Consider the following 16,460-nt stretch of genomic DNA (forward strand, 5'->3'; position numbering starts at 1 on the left):
TCCCATCCCTGCTGCTGGGGTTGGCACGTGGGGAGCAGCCCGGTGCTTCAGGAGGGGATGGGGAGCAGGACACAGTCTGAGGGTGGCTTAGGGCCCCAGGCTGGTGCTGTCTGGGGCTCCTCTGCCCTGCAGGGCTTCCTCCAGCTGGGCTGCTGCCAGGGCAAGGGGCCAGCAGGGCTGCTCAGTGACTTCCATGGTGTGCTTTCCTGGAGTCAAGCCTTAGCTCTTGGCATTGACTGGGGGCAGGAGAACTACCTCCACAAGGACAGGCTTTTCCTTGCCCTGCTCCTCTTCCCCTCTGAACCAAGTGATGCCTGAGGGACACAGTCACAGCCAGAATCTGCTGCAGTGTTTATCCAGATAAACTAGGGGGAGGCTGAGAACAGGACAGTGCAGGCTGGGTGCTTAGCTTAATTTCTGTATGGGAAATCAAAGTCACGCCTGCCTCAGCAACCACATGCAGTCTTTACTGCTGCTTGACTAATCTGCAAATGTTTATTAATAGTGCATCTTTCTTTTTTTTCTTCAATATGCTTGGTCAGTCCTATCAGTGCACAGTGCTTGTGAAAGAAACCCAAAGTAACATCATTTTCAAACTGTAAATTTCCTTTCTGGGAAGATGACATATACTACTGCAGACCAGAGTTTCTAGAGCCAGGTTATAGAGTTTCTGTTTTGGAGCTAAACCAGCAGATTCAAAGTCAGACTGCCACACTGTGAGTCTCAGGAAAGAAACTGCCAATGCTATTTGACCATATGTCTTCTCTAGAATTTTGTCTTGTCCTTTTAACAGATCAATAATGAAGATAAGGACAGCTGCAAAATCAGAAGCTGAAAACAAATATGATCTGGTTCCCCTCTGTTAGCTGAAATATTTCAGAATAAAAAAAGAATTGCTCCTCCTGACCTTCATATGCCAGTGGGAGGCTCAGGTGTGTCCATCCTGTGCAGGGGTTGTAGCAGGGCAGGGATGAAGGAGGATGTCACACACAGCCCACCTGCAGCACTGAGCATGTTTTCTCCATCCTGCCAGGGCTGGAGTCTGGGCAGTTGCCACAGGAATTTTCCACAGGGGAAATTGCACTCTGTGGCAGTGCTGCCACACCTCTGCACAGGGCTTAGTTGTGTCTGCCTGCACTGTGAGTCTGCACTGTGGTGGTAAATCTGCCTCCAGAGCTCTTGCTTCCTGTCATGGGAGTGATGCATGTGAGGAGTGAGGGGAAACCATTGCAAATGCTGGACAACACCTGCAGGTGATAAAAAAACTCCTCTTACATGGTTGACTTACACACCAGAGGCATGGGAATGTCAGGGAAACAGGTCACTTCATGGCACTCAGGTGCTCAGAAGGAGGAGAGCAGCCCCTCACCCCAGAGGGATCTCCTGCAGATGTTAGAACAAATGAAGAGGTATCCACACCTGTGTGGATGCTAATGCCTCAAATTTGGTTCTGCAGCTGTTCACTGAAGCAAAATCTGTTCAAATACAAAGATAGGTTTGTCTTGTTTATCCTGATGCAAATGCTCAGGTGAAGAAGTATTTTTGGAGATAGACCATATATATGACTCAGAGCAAATGAAGAGGAAGCTCTCAGAAAAAGACTACAGAGGCTGTCTTGCTGCTATAGCAACTGCCAATTGCCTTTGTGTAGTAAAATGCAATGCTCTTCACCCAAAGTGGCAATAAAGCCTTGCCTTTGCTTCACCTGGAGTCCTGGCTTGCTGTAAAGGGTTGCTATTGCCCTTAGCACAGGCCAGCCGAGCTGTAGTGGTAGGCACCTGAGTCTGAGCAAGGTCTTGGTTTTAAGTTGCTTATGGTTTTGGAGGTTTTTTTTGTTTGTTTTTTATTGCTGCTTAAATTTTTTGCAAGGATTTAACCTGGCAGAGTTCAGAGCCATTTCCACTGCATTGGGAAAATACTGATGTGCATGAGAGAAGGGCAGGGGTGGGCACTGCCCACTGGGTCCCACTAGTGCCACTCCTGCATGGGGCTGTCCGCAGGGAGGGCGCCCACTGCCTGGGCCAGGCAGCTCTGCCAGGAGCTCTGTTTGCTTTGCTGTGCTGTGAGCAAAGAGCCTGGGCAGAGCCTGGACAGTGCTGTGACCCTGCAGCCTGGGCAGTTCTGTGCTCCCCCAGCCCCTGCAGCCTGCACAGAGCTGTGTCCCCCAGCCCCTGCAGCCCATAGGGTGCAGGTGACACAGCCCCACCTGTGCAGGGTGGCCTTTAGCAATGTGCACCTGCTGTTCATTCTCTTGGGCAGCCTGCCAGTTCAGCTGCTGGGGGGTGTTTTACCCCACCCACTATGCCATAATTCAGGATAATGTGTGTAAAGTCATGTGCACGGTACCCAAATGAGCTAAAGGCAAAGGTGTGGTGCTTCAGAGATCAGTGCTTAGTGTGGGCATATTCTGGAGTCCCCTGCATGTTCTATGAAAGTCGTCTCACCTCTCCTTACTGCCTATACAATTTGTTTCCAAAAAGTAGAAGGGCCAGACTTTAATCCGGGATGCCAGGAAGGGGAGGGTGTTGCGAGGATGCCTGATATTTTCACTTACCCATCCCACCTCCAACATTCAGTCTGTTTTTCACCATCACAGGAGTCCTAGCATAGCCTTCATTTTTGAGATGACTCATTTCCTTTTCTGCAATGCTCTTATGTTCTAGTGCTAATAATACTTCCACAAGTGGAAGTCATTATTATAGAGGAGTGCTGATAAACTGGCTCATCCTACCTTGCCTCTCAGATGGTATCACAAATGGCAGCCTCAATGTTTTATGTTCTGCCCGAGAGAGCAATTTTTCTTTCAACCTTGGAATTTAATTAACTTCCAAACATCTGCCTGCATCCATTTGGAAACTGAAGGCATTAACTAAATAAACCCACACAGTAGGTTTTTAAAAGATGTTTGTTCCTTGAGTGTTTGTTTACTGTGCACAGTGTGGGACAGGTTATTCACTGCCTTGCCTGTGCTGTGTGTGTCCACAGGAGCAGCCAGGTGTGTCCCACCTGCTGATAATGAGGCAGTGATGTGATTCACATGATGAGGGATAAAGGATGCAAAGGCACCAGCAGTCACTTTTCCAGGCCCTGGTGCTGGCTGTAAGTCTAGCACTCTCTGGCATGTCTGTACTGTAGAGAGAAGGATGAAGGAATGACTGGCTTTTTCCTGGTCCTGACTTGTGAATCCTGAATCCTGTCATCTTTCTTTTAATGTGAAACCATTTTTAAAATGGCTGATGGGAGAGAGGGGGATGCAGTGTGCCTGGTGACAAATGTGGCAGTGGGTGATTGTGTTGCTGTTCCAGCATATGGCCAACACCAGTAGCAAGGGAAGGATGTTATTTTAAGCCCCCTCCTTTGCTGGTGGAAGCATGAGAAGCAGAAGTGTGAGCTGTCTCACACAGCAACTGAGCTTTCATGGTAGTTAACCTGATTTTTGTACTAAGGAAAAAAAATGAAAAAAGGTTTGCTTGGCTTTGTTTTAAAAAGTCTCCCCTGCCTATATGTGGCTACATTATGTAAAGGGAGGAGGGCTACAACAGAAAGCAAATACATCCTACAGGGACAGCCTGGTTAACTTTTCTCAAATGTCCTCACTGTGGATGCTGAGAGCCTACTGCCTTTGGGAAGAGGGTGCTGAGGAGCCAAGGATGCCCATGGCTGGATGGGCAGCACCTCTCAGGGATGCTGGACAGCATTGCCCCTTGCCTCTGCTTCCCTTGCTGACCTGAGAATGTGACATTTCCCCTAAAAGTACTGTGGTGCTGTGCTCTGGAGCGAATTAATGAAGCCCTTGCCTAAACCTGTGGTGTTCCAAGCAGGGAATAGAAGCCTTTTACTGGGGAGTTAGGCAGGAGAACTGGTAGCTCTTGTTGCCTGTCCAGTTTTCCCTCTGCTGCCTCTGTGAGGATGCTGAGGCTGTCATTTAATAACCACAGGGGTGCTGTGTCCCAGCAGGGCTCCTGCAGCTCTGGGTGACTGGGAGCTGCTGGGCATGGGGGAGCTGGGGCTGGACACAGCTGTGATTTGAAGGTGGGGTGGAAAAATTTCTCTTATGGCTGCTTTCTTTGCAGGAGAGGGGCTGTAAGGGATAGGGAGAAAACTTAAACTTCTCTGGCATGGGGTGGGAGCCAGCTGTCTGTCTCAGTGTCCTGTATTGCTGAATCTCATCAGCCAACCCTCCTTTTGGTCCCACTCCTGCTCAGGTTACCACAGAGTGCAGCAAAACCACCACTTCCTTCGCTGGCTGAGCTAATGGAAACCCCTTTAATAATTCAGGGGATAAATTCTCCACTTGGAGGGCTGGATTCTGCAGGAAAAAGCGCAGAAATACAGGTGGTTGTTGGGTGGGCTGCATGGGGATTGCCTGTGCTGACTGACAGCCTGTGGCCTTTGCTGTCCCCAGATAGTGATGTACATAGGCCAGGTCTCCAAGGACATCCTGAAGTGGCCTCGGCCCCTGTCACCACCTGTGGTGAAGCTGGAGATGAGGACGAATGCAGAGTATGGGATGCCATCCACCCACGCCATGGCAGCTACAGCCATCTCCTTCTCCTTCTTCATTGCAACCATGAACCAGTACAAGGTAGGGGTACAAAAAGAAAAAACAGAAGAAGAAAAAGAAAATACATTAAGAAAAGAAAAGGCTTGCTTCCAGCAAGCCACATAAAGCTTGCAAATCCAAAAATGTTGCTACTTCCAGAGGAGTTCTGTATTTATTTTCACACATGTGTATTCTTCCCTGTGCTTACCTGTAGCTGGTCAATAATAGACACAAAAAGAAATTTAGTGTTAATGTCCTTTTTTGTGCATGGACTCCTCTCAGAGCTGCTGGCAGGCTGCACTGCCCTGCTGTAGTTTGGTGGGGTCACTGTGTTTTTGCATGTGGGTGACCATGCAGGGAAGGTGCCTGGCAGCCAGCATTTTGTGTTCACCCCACGCCCACCAAGTCAGTGCTGCACACTGGGACAGGCTGGCTCCCAGGGAAACCAAAGCAGCTCTGTGCCACATGGTTTCTGTATGAAAGGAAAAGCATTCCTGGAAATCCCCTGGCCTGTGTTAGACTAACAGCACACAACATGATTGGGAAGAGGAGTAACACAACACGCTTGTCAGAGGAGTAACAGCAACTTCACTGCACTGTAGGAGCTGCAGGCTGCTTAGGGAAGTCTCATCATTTTTCCTCATCATCTTCCTAAAATGTTTATTTCCTGGAAACTCATTTCTCCATGATGATTATTTTCATTCCATTTAATGAATCCAAGCCTGTGTTTCCTGTACTCTAGCAATAATAACTTCCTGGCTGCATTGTATTTAAGAATGTTTCTCAGCTCTCTCAAAGGATAAACCCATGTGTGGTAACTGGTCAGGGCAGCTTGACAGTGACATGGGGACAAGGAGCCATAAGAGGGAATATTTGTAATATAATAATATTGTCATATGTTTGGAAGCCAGATCCATCCCATGTGTCAGGGCTGCCAAGATGACCTGGTCAGCATCACCTTCCCCTCAATCCACAAGTGACCAGAGGGACATGCAGCTCTTCACAGGCTGTCTTGTGCTTCCTGGAAACTGCCATGAAACTATAAAGCTGCTCTCAAATAATTAAATGGTTTAATTGCCTCTATTAAGATGGAAAAATTTCCCAGTACATTATGCTGCTATCTTCTCAACATGCCCTAATAATCATCAATTACTGATCTGGACTAGCTTGAAGGCTGCCTGCTGAGGGAGGAGTCAAGTGGGTGCAAATGCTCCAAAGGCTTAGAGACATGAGGAAAAATAGTGTTTTATGAACTGGGAGTGACATCTGCAGCTGGGTCTGAGCTCTTTATTCAGCAGGCTGGAATATGCCAGAGGAAAGGGTCAGAAGAGAACTGTTATGCTTAGAATTTCCACAGAGGCATTTTTGTGCTGACCTGTGGCCACCCTGGTCAGTCATAAGCCTCAGGCAGAAGATAGAGACTTTGTGTCAAATTGGATGAATTAATTGCATTTATTTATATTTTGAGTTGGTTTACTCTTTAAAGAAAAATCTCCCTTATGGACTGAAAGGAGTCCAGCAGCCCACTCAGTTTCAGGGTTTGAATGAGTGAATTAAGGGCTAATATGTTAAGCTTATTCTTTACCAAATGGAGCTTTTTAAAATTTTTTAATGTTGATTTGTTTAAATGGTTCTTTCCATGTTTTTAGGCTATTCAGAGGGGGTATTAGGCAAAATGAGCTTCATAAGAAGATAATTAAACCTTTAAGTGTCACGGGGAAGAGTGGTCCTGACTGCTTTAATAGCTGGATTGTGGTTTCAGGCCAGACATTGATTCTCCCCACTCAGCCTGCTGCTCGAGCACTATTGATCACACTCCTGGTCACACTCTGCAGCTGTCACCGTCCCCTTGGCTGAGCTCAGGCTGCAGTGCTGCCTCAGCCATGCCTTGTACAACATGCTGTGCCTTTTTCCTTAAGCTCTTTAACACTAACATGGGGTTTGCAGATAGTTATTGTAGAGAATGATTCTGCAAATACCATCTATACCCAGATGTCTCCACAGAGAGACCAGACCTTGCAGAGGATGAAGTGACCTTCCAGCAGGGTTGAGTGTTGGTTGAGGGGGCCTTGTCTCAGGTCACATTCATCTCCTGGGGAAAGCAGAGCTCAGGAGCCCCTTTCCAGCACAAGATCCTTATGTCAGTCCAGCTGCTTGGTTTAACGATGTATTTAATTATTTTTTCCACTTTTCACAGTATCCATTTGAGCTCGGCCTCGCAGCAGCGTTCGTGTTCTCGACGTTGGTGTGCCTGAGCAGGCTCTACACAGGGATGCACACAGTCCTGGTAAGGATGTGCCTCCAGCTCTGCTTCCCTGCAGCTCCCCAGGCTGGTGGCCGTGCCAGCACAGGGACAGACAGCTGTGCCGCTGGGTTTGGGGCTGTGCACCGAGGGGAGCTGCGGGAATCCCTCTGGCTATCGCAATTGGAGTCCGCATGGGGTGATTCCAGCGCGGGGAGGCCGCAGCGCCTGGGCCGAGCCGGGTGAGCCCTGCCTGGCACCTCAATGGAGCTCTCCATTTCGAAAGTTTAATTGCGAGGAATGCTCTTGGGTAACCACGCTGCTCCTTGGCAAAGGCCTTTGTGCAATAGTATCGCTGTTTTCAGCGAGAATAGCCGGGGCTGGCTCAGCCTGGGAGTGCCGGCAGCAGGGATTGCAGCCCCGTGAGTCACGGCTCAAGCGTGGCCAGCGAGCTGCCCTGAGGGCCGGCCGCAGCAGGGCTCCTGTCAGCGGGCAGGCACCCAGAAATGACAGGTTTCTTCTTTTCAGCTGGAAGGAAATGCTTCCCAAGGGACTGAGATGCACAAATAGTTTGTCTGAAAATAATTATAAAATAGCTGCGATTTTATATGACAGACTTGTTGGGCGCAGTTGCTTAGAGACGTCGGTGCTGCTTTAGGAGCTAATTTCAGTGTGCCTGTGATAGCTGCTTCATTCCTGACCAGAGGAAACTTTATTGATCTGTTCTATACAGTGGACAGATGGGCAGTCCAGCTTCCCAAATATGGATAAAAACTTCAGGCTATTTCCTCACAGGAGTTTGATATGTTGTTGGTTGCATATGCATAAATAATTGAATCTTTTTTACTAAGTAATAATTAGGTTTATAATGAGACTTGATGGCTGTAAGAAAGGGAGCCCTCATGAGATTAAGGTTAGCTATAAAATATAGCTTGACCTTCCCTTTCAGTCCCAGTGGATCAAAACAATATCTAACATGGAGGCTGCAGACACCCCTTCTGGGATACTGACCTTAAGTCAATCAGTAAAAATTCTTTGCATACTTTTCTTGCTGGCCCATCACAATGAAAGACCCTTCTAAATTTAGATGGATTTTAGGGTAAAGAAGAAAAAGTTCTTTGTGCTTTTGACATGATAGAAAAGGGCTGTAAAATAAAATTTTTTTTAAAAAAGCTTCTTAGCTGAAGTGTGAGCAATGCTGCCTTCCAAAAGGGCAAATGTGTTTGGCTGGGGTCTTTATCCTGTGTGAGCCATGGTGGGGATGGGGCTGGGAAAGGCCCAGTGATCACACACAGCCCCTCTCTGCTGCAGCTTGTCACCACAGAGAATGGCTCTGCTGTGCCACCTGCAGCGATGGCTCTTTGGGGAAGAAGTTCAGAGCTGTTTGTATCCTTTGGTGGGACAGCTCCTGCCCTGAGCTGTCATGTCACCATGCTGAGGCATAGCAGTGCCAAGCCATCAGCTGAAAGAGCCTCTGGGGTTTTAACTGAGGCCTTGACAGAAAGGATGGAATAATGTATTAAGTGGTCATAGCATTTTAGTAAAGCAAAGGAATGGGTAACAAATATCCATGGACTTGGTGTGACTGAATTTTTTCTGTTTGAGGAACCAGAGGAGGAGTGACAAGGGCAGTTGCACTGTGCTTTCCTGCAGGTCCAGTACAGAATCTCACCTTCTGTAGTCTCAGCTCTACAAATCTGTTTGTATTCTAGCACTGCTGGCCTTGCTTTTGAATGAGGAGTGGTATCAGAAAGTGCAGTGATGTCATTAGAAGAGATATTACCATTAAAGACCTCCTGGAGAGGCAGTCAGCTGGTATGGGAGCTATCTGCATCCTTCCAGCTGTGCCAGAATGAATATTATGCCCAGGAAAAAGGGAACAAACACCCCTGGCCTGGGCTGTTACCAGGAGAGCATCACCCAGCCAGAGGATGGGGTGGCAGCAATGCACTCAGACTGCTGACAGACAATTGAGTTACAACCACCCATCTCCAGCACCTCAACATCAGTGTCCCTGTGTGTGGAAAAGGAGGGGAAATGCAGGGTTCCTTTTTTTTGTAGGTTTCAAATGATGGAGTCTGAGAACCTAGTAAACAGGGGATCTGGAGTTACCTGGAAAAGGCAAAGTAAGAAAAAAAAAAGTAAAAATTTGGACACACTTTGAATCAGGGAATCTGTAAGGTTTTAGAGGTTATTTTTGAGAAACAAGAAGCAATTGGAGATGATATGAGCCATTCCCTCCAAAGCCATAGCTGATGTGGGGAGAACCTTGCTGGCCCTGCAACTGCCCTGAGCTACAAGCAACAATGTCCTGTGCTGACCAGCATGGTCACTCTTTATAACCAAAAAACCCTGAAGGGCTTTTTCCCCCCTGAGATATACCCATTTAGTGCTGATGCATTTATTTCTGATTACACTTCCCACAGGGGGAGGTGGGGGTGTGTGTTCTGAAGCTCCCCCCTGCCCCTATGCTGGGCTGTATTTCAGGGTTTTTCATACTACCATTAATCCTGAAATGATCTTAGATATTTTAAAGGTGATGAACACCCAACGTAGTCCCAGTACTTCACACACTGTGTATCACAGTCCTTAGGAGTGGAGTTTAGGAGCATAGGTGGTCTCTCACAGTAAATGAAATGTAAGGGGATGCAGGCAGTAAGGGACCCTATACCAGACAGAATAGGAAAATTGCTGTTTCTGCTCGGATTGGCAATAGCAGGGAAGCAGGGCAGATGTTTGGGGCTGTGTGGGAGCAGGGCTGAGCTGCATGCCAGCGGAGGGGCTTCAGGGGGGGTAGATGGAGCCTGGGGATGACTCGTCTGTGCCAAAGCAGCTGGAGCATCCCAGCAGGATGGATGAACCTCCCAGCAACCGGAGGTTTTAAATTCTGCAGGTAGTTCTGCACCTTGAGCAAAATCCTTATTTAAAAATTCCTTTATAATTGAGGGCTTGGCGAGAGGCTAATCTGTTTACACAGGCAGACGGGCAGGAATGCGCTTCCTGGGCGTGCTAAGAGCAGCTCCACACCCGGGAAAACTCAGCTCCTGCTCCGGGGGCACGGCAGGGAGGGTCTGCAGAGTTCTCGCAGAAATCGGAGCCATCCCTCCTCTTGCCATCTTGTCCTTAGCTGTAAAGGCAAGGGGAGACATCATTCATTCTGCATTGCTAAATGTAGGTGTTGATATGGATCTTGCCCACCTCCTCTGGGTGTTCAAAAAATCAAACCTGCCCATGCACACCGGGAATGAAGGGACCACCACAGACTGCCAGGCATGTCCTGAGTCTCCAGCAGCTTCTAGGGAGGAGTTTCCAAAATGAGAAGCCCAGATATTGATGGATGGGGGAAAAACAGAGTAAATAAATAAATAAATATACGTAGTATACATGTACTGCCGTACTGATACATATATATGTTTATATATATATGCTTACTTAGAAATTATATACATGTGCTACTGTACTGATACATGCATTATAAAACACACAAAATTAACAAATGTAATGATGAGATAAGCATTACTTCTTTAAAATGCACGTTTTATTTTACTTATGAGCAGTGCAAAAAGTATGTTCTCCCCCCCAGCCCCATGGGTTGCTTTGTGCACCCAGTTTGGAGACCATGGGTACAATGCCACTGGTCAGAGCTGATTGTCTGGGTCCTGCTTGAAACTTCCAAGAGCCACGTTACTGTACTGGGGCTGAAAGGGAGGATAACAAAATGCAGAAAACTTTAATCAGGTTTGTAAATAGGAGCTGTTTGCAATTGGGTTGGGAACTGCTGGAATCAGCTGGGTACATCTGAGCAAAGCTTTTGTGAGAAAATGTTAATGTTTGGTTAAATTTCTTTAATTGGAACAGAAAAGCATGTGAACAGCTTTTGAGTTTTGCTCCTTGATCACTCATAGAGTGGTAGTGAGGACTTTTCCTTTTAACATGAGGTGGACAAACATCTGTGTGGGAAATTGATGTACAGAGTGGGGATGGGATTTCTGAACATCAGTGCTGGGAGCAGCCTCCAGCTCTTTTGTATTGAGGCAGTTGCTTAGTGTTGGGCCAAAATAAGCTTTGTATGTAAAGGTGTCATCTAAGAATTTACATCAAACATGAATTACTGTGAAGCAAAGGTATATAATATAATGGTATTTTACAGTACTAGGTATCTATGATCAGGTTTGTGTATTTCCATGGCTGGCTGGCCTCATGTTTTGGATGAGGGAATAAATGGAAATTTGTATTAGGGATATGCAAAATGGCTGTAGGAGTTGTTTAAAACTAAATGTGCTGTGAATCTAATGGAAGTTGTAAACAGCTGAAGTTCAGCCCTACAGGAGTAATGTATTTACCATAGTGTCATTAAATATTTCTGTTCTGAAGAAGTCCCCTCATTCCTGCCTAACTCAAAGTGAAGCACCCATAAATAATTTTTAGACTGTGACCAAGCATAGTAGTAGTCAGCTGTCATGACTCATGAAGATACAATCTTAGAAGAGAACATTTCTGTCTGTGCCTAACTTCAGCTTTTGCACAGCTTTTTGTGGCTGTACTAACACTGCTGCCTCTATGTGACACTGGAAGGGTGGCACAGGGAAACTTGTTTTATTGCTTTTTACCTGGCTGCTCCCATACAGAGGGCTTTTGTTAGGGGCTGCCTCCTGTCTCAGCTTCGTGGCTGACAGCAATCAAGTTCTCAAAACACCTTATTTGCCTCTGTTAATAAATTAGGGTTTAACTATATGCTTGCTTGAGGCGGTGTACTGAAAGCCAGATTTCAGAGACTTGGGCAATGAATTTCTCCTTGCTGTATCCCTGCCTGGAGGTGCCTCCCTCCCACTGCTGGCAGAAACCATGGCACACGCACCATGTCCCACAGCTCTGCACTTTCCATCCCTGGAGCTTGTGTTCCTGGGATGGGAGCCTGTCTCTGACAAAGGACAGCATCTCCCCCTTCATGCAAAGCAAGCAAGGGAGAATCACACTGATGTGATGAAATTGCTTGCAGGGTTACCAGGAGGCAGAGGGTTTGTGTGAGGGCAGGTCTCTGCAATGTTGTCCGTGAGATGGAGTTGTGCACGTGCCTTTTCCCAGGTCATAGGTGGAGAATGCCCTCAAAACATGGGAGCAGGTGAGGAGGAGGATGTGTGTCCACAGACACATGCATATGCATAAGCTGAGGTTGGGTTTGTGGATTGTCATGCTTTGTTTAGCCTGTGCTTCAGGTTTTCCCTGCAGGTGGATAGTGCCATCACTGGATTCTGGGTGTTCCTCCACTGCTGGGCCCCACCAATGCAGATACTGGTGGTCTTTTATCATCACCCAAACACCTGGTTTGCCTTCCAGGTCTCACAAAGGCTTTTCAATGTGATTTCTTTACAGGATGTGATTGGAGGAGCACTGATTTCGGCCGTGCTGCTCGTGCTCTTGTATCCTGCGTGGGACACAATAGATCACTTGCTGTTGACCAGCCCCTTCTGCCCATTGGTTTCCATAGTTGTGCCTCTTGTCTTATGCTACAACTACCCCAAACTAGACTATTACAGCCCTACCAGGGGAGACACCACTACCATCTTAGGAGCAGCAGCTGGAGCAACTGTGGGATTTTGGTTAAACAACCAGTATGCTGCTCTAGCCCACCCTGGCACGAGTACTCAGCCTGGGCTTCCTCTGGCCAGCAGTGCAGTGGTGTTTGTGCTGGCCAGGTTCTTCACAGGGATCTTGGTTGTGCTGCTGACCCGCTGGCTCACGAAGAGCGCGGTGCTGGGCGTGCTGGGCTATCGCTACCAGTTCCCCATGGGTGACCTGCAGGCCCGGAGGCGCCTGGAGGTTGAGGTGCCCTACAAGTTTGTGACGTACTCCTGCGTTGGCTTCACGGCCACCGTGCTCGTGCCGCTGCTGCACCAGCTGCTGGGGCTGATGTGAGCCCAGCTGCTCCTCACTGAGCCCCCTGCGGCACCACCGCTGCGGGGACAGGACACTCCAGGCTGCTGACTCGACCAAAAAGTGTTTTTGTGCCTTTCTGCACTAGTGTGGTGGGTTTGGCTCTGGCTGCATGCCAAGGGCTCACCAAAGCTGCTCTGTCACTCCTCTCTCTCCAGGGAGAGTATATAATGAGAGGATCATGGCTCAAGACAAGGGCAGGGAGAGATCACTCAGCAGTTTTACTGTCACAGGCAAAACAGACTCGACTTGGGGAAATAAGTTTAATTTATTTTCAAACTAATCAGAGCAGGATAATAAGAAATAAAACCGAACATTTACAACCACCTTTCACCTACCCCTCCCTTCTTTCTAGGCTCAACTTCCCTCCTGACATCTCTAGCTTGTCCTATCCACCATCACAGGGGGATGGGAATGGAGGTTACAGTGAGTTCATCACATGTTGCTGCTGCTGCTCCTTCCTCCTCAGGGGCAGAACCCCTCACACTCCTCCCCTGCTCCAGCATGGGGTCCTTCCCACAAGACAGCTCCCCAAAAACTTCTCCAATGTGAATTTTTCCATGGGCTGCACTTCATCCAGCATGGGTTCCCTGAGGGATCAAAAGTCCTGCCAGGAGCCTGTTTCAGTGGTGGTCTCCAAACCCTTCTTAAGGCATCACCCTGCTTCAGTGTGGGGTCCTCCACTGATTGCAGGCGGATCTCTGCTCCAAATGGACCTCCATGGGCTGCAGGGGCACAGCTGCCTCATCATGGGCTGCAGGGGAATCTCTCCTCTGGCACCCAGAGCACCTCTTCCTCTTCCTTCTGTGATCTTGATATCTGCAGAGTTGTTCCTCTCCCATATCTTCACCTCTCTGTCTGCCTGCAGTTGTGCAGGTTTTTCCTCCCTTCTTAACTCTGTCATCCCAGAGGTGCTGCTGCTGTCCCTGATGGGCTCAGCCTTGGCCAGCAGTGGATCTGTCTGGAAGCCAGCTGGAAGCCATGGCACAGGGGAAGCTTCTGGCACCTTCTGGGAGAAGTCACCCTTATAGCCACCTCCCCACCACCACCATGCCCTTGCCACACAAACACAAAGCAACCGGCCTAAAAAATCTGACTTGGAGGAGTCATGGGAATTGCTGTGCACAGATAACTTTGGGTTAGAAATCACTGACCCTTCTGTGTCCCATAATTAGACACCCTTTGGCCAGGCAGCTGAATGTGACAAGCACACAGCCAGAATCCCTGCCAGAGCAGGCTGTGGGGTTGGGGTTGCTGGGGAGCAGGGCTGTGCCTCTGCCTGCCTGGCTGTGGGGCTGCTGCTGAAGCAGTAGAGCAAGCCAAGGCAGGGCTCAGGTTTGGGACAGCAGGGAAAAAGTGGCTGGTGCGGCAGGGGAGATGTGGCCAGCCAAAATCAAAATGCCATCATTGGGCAGAGCTCATAGTGTCTTCTGATGGCACTGCCAGACCAGGCTGCTTCTGTGTGGAAGGTTTTACTCATTATTAAAATCTAAAATAAAAAAACCAAACCCAAAACATAAAAGAGAAGGAAAAGCAAATACAAAATGTTAATGTGATTTGCAACAAATTTCCTTGGATATTAATAAGAAAGCCTCCACTAAAACATCCTTTGCCTACAAACTGAGCAGAGTTATTAGCACAGCACTGAGGCTTGAGTTCAAACTGTTTAACTCTTAGTTCCCCTGGCTAGAGGAAAGGAAAAAATCCTTCCTGTCTTTCAGGGGTGACAAGCAGAGTCCATAAACTGCGTTGTGGAAGGAGCTGAGCAGTGACTCTGGTGACTACAGCGTGTGACAATTACAGATGCCATCATTTTCTGCTGCTGCACAGCGCCACAGTTGGTCTTCCATGCATCCTGCAACACTTTGTGTACACTTGTAGAATAGCAGGGAGGTGTGTCCATAGGAAGGGCATCCCTATATCTCAGGCTGCTTATTTAAAACAATATATTTCAGCTGTTGGACCAATGAGCTGTTGAGAAATACAGCAGTGAACGTGGTCTGCTTGGCTAGGAACATGTACAGAGCTATTGCTGCAGAGCTTCAAGCATGGCCCCCGTGCCTTGCCTGGCAGAATGTACAGTGAGAGCCAGCTTTCTAACCATGTCCATTTGTCTTCCTGGCTGTGAGAAAAATGAACCTGAAGAATGTAAGAGGAGTGCTTTGCCATCTATTGACTGCCTGGATTAACATAACCAATTCCAAAACTGGAATAGCTGGGAGATGTCTGAGGAGTGTGAGATAAAAGAGCTGCACCACTCTAAACCCAGGTTGCCATTCTCCAGAAGAAATGCAGGTAGAAATTGTAACAATTTTAGATTTTCTCAGGCTGTATGGACTTCACACGTGCATGCAAAGAGCTCCAGAGAGCCTTTCAGCAGGGCACATGGCCACTCACACCTGCCCCTGGGTGAGGGCTGGACATGGCCCACCACAGCCACGGGGTTCCATCCTCAGCCTCTCTCCCTCCCATACACCACAGAAATTCTGCCATTAGGTTTAAAATACTTTTAAACACCTTGTGCTAAGAGAGCTGCATGACACACAGGTGCAGTGCACAACTGGAGCCCTGCAGAGGGGCCACATCACAAAACTGGGAAAAAACTTGGCAGCAAGGTGAGCATTTAAGCTGGGGATTGGAATTACTCCCAAGAAAGGCACACTTTGACAGGGACATTCATGCAGCTTTATGTGTAAAATTTCTGTTCTGATTCACAGCTATTTTATGCTATGAAGATTTTATAAATTATATATAAATGCTGCACAGGTATTTTTATAGTATTCACCTGCATGTGATTTATGCAATAAATGCAAACTCTATTTGGTTCAAATTTTAAAATAAACCTATTTTGCAGAGTTTGTTGTCTGTCTGTCTGTTTTGCATCCTCTATTGATACTTGTAAATGACTGATGGAAAGGCAATGAGTCCCAGCCAAAAGAGCTTCCCAAGTGCAAGCACCCACTTCTCTTCCCAAGCTGTCCTTCTTGTCTCTGCTCAGTCTAGCTCCATGCTTTGGCTCCTCCAGAAGGATCCTGCTTTTTAAAAAGCATATTAAAAAGAGATTACTGGTCGACTAATGGCTATTTGTTACAACATTTGCAAATGTAAATGAGTGAGTTGCATGTAATTAGTGCTGGGGGATTTTTGGGCACTGGAATCTCCTTCACCTTCAATATCTGCTTCTAATAGACTGAACAGTTAACTGGAAGCCAATTTAATCTGTGCAATAGCATGACAGCTCATGAACTGCAGAATATTTTGCATTAGTTGAGGAGCCTAACAAGGTTTTGTGGTCAAAAAGTGTATTTGAAACCAGATAGGGCCTCATCCTCCTCTCAGGATCACATCCTGCCTGGAAGTGGTGTCACTGCAAGTGGCCACAGCTGATCAGGATAAGCCCAGTTGCTGCAGCATCCCTGGTTCAGCTGGGTTAGGCAGGGTTCAGCTGGGCTCTGTGCTCCTGGGATGCTCACAGGACCACAGCCACTCCTGCAGGGCCAGGCTGGGAGAGGCGAGTGAGACACATCACCCTTTCTGTGTTTCATAACCTGAAGCACCAGCTCCTCACTGCAAATCCATGTCTTTGCTGTCTTTGGAAATGCTCTTCATCCCTGCAGTGCAGATGCCTCTTCACTTCCAGGGTGGTGGGAGAGAATGAGGTTATGTGGGGGGTTTGCTGGCCATGTTCTTTACTTTGTAATACAAAGGCAACAGCTGAATCCTCTTGAGTAGGCACACTTG

The 16,460-nt window shown here is 47.8% G+C and overlaps 1 protein-coding gene across 1 annotated transcript in view; it reads left to right on the forward strand.

The window, feature by feature from the left end:
• The window catches only part of SGPP2 (sphingosine-1-phosphate phosphatase 2), a 33,403-nt gene extending 19,956 nt beyond the window's left edge, over window positions 1-13,447 (forward strand). Inside the window, exons 3-5 of the mRNA XM_054283057.1 lie at window positions 4,406-4,585; window positions 6,741-6,830; window positions 12,159-13,447. Of these exons, the coding sequence (XP_054139032.1) occupies window positions 4,406-4,585; window positions 6,741-6,830; window positions 12,159-12,701 (813 nt within the window). The 3' untranslated portion in view covers window positions 12,702-13,447. The remainder of the gene's footprint in view (window positions 1-4,405; window positions 4,586-6,740; window positions 6,831-12,158) is intronic.
• Window positions 13,448-16,460: the final 3,013 nt, after the last annotated feature.

This window comes from Melozone crissalis, unplaced genomic scaffold, assembly GCF_028551555.1.
Source record: "Melozone crissalis strain CALT ecotype California unplaced genomic scaffold, PUWL_Pcris_2 ptg000034l_1, whole genome shotgun sequence".
In the NCBI taxonomy this organism is placed as follows: domain Eukaryota; kingdom Metazoa; phylum Chordata; class Aves; order Passeriformes; family Passerellidae; genus Melozone; species Melozone crissalis.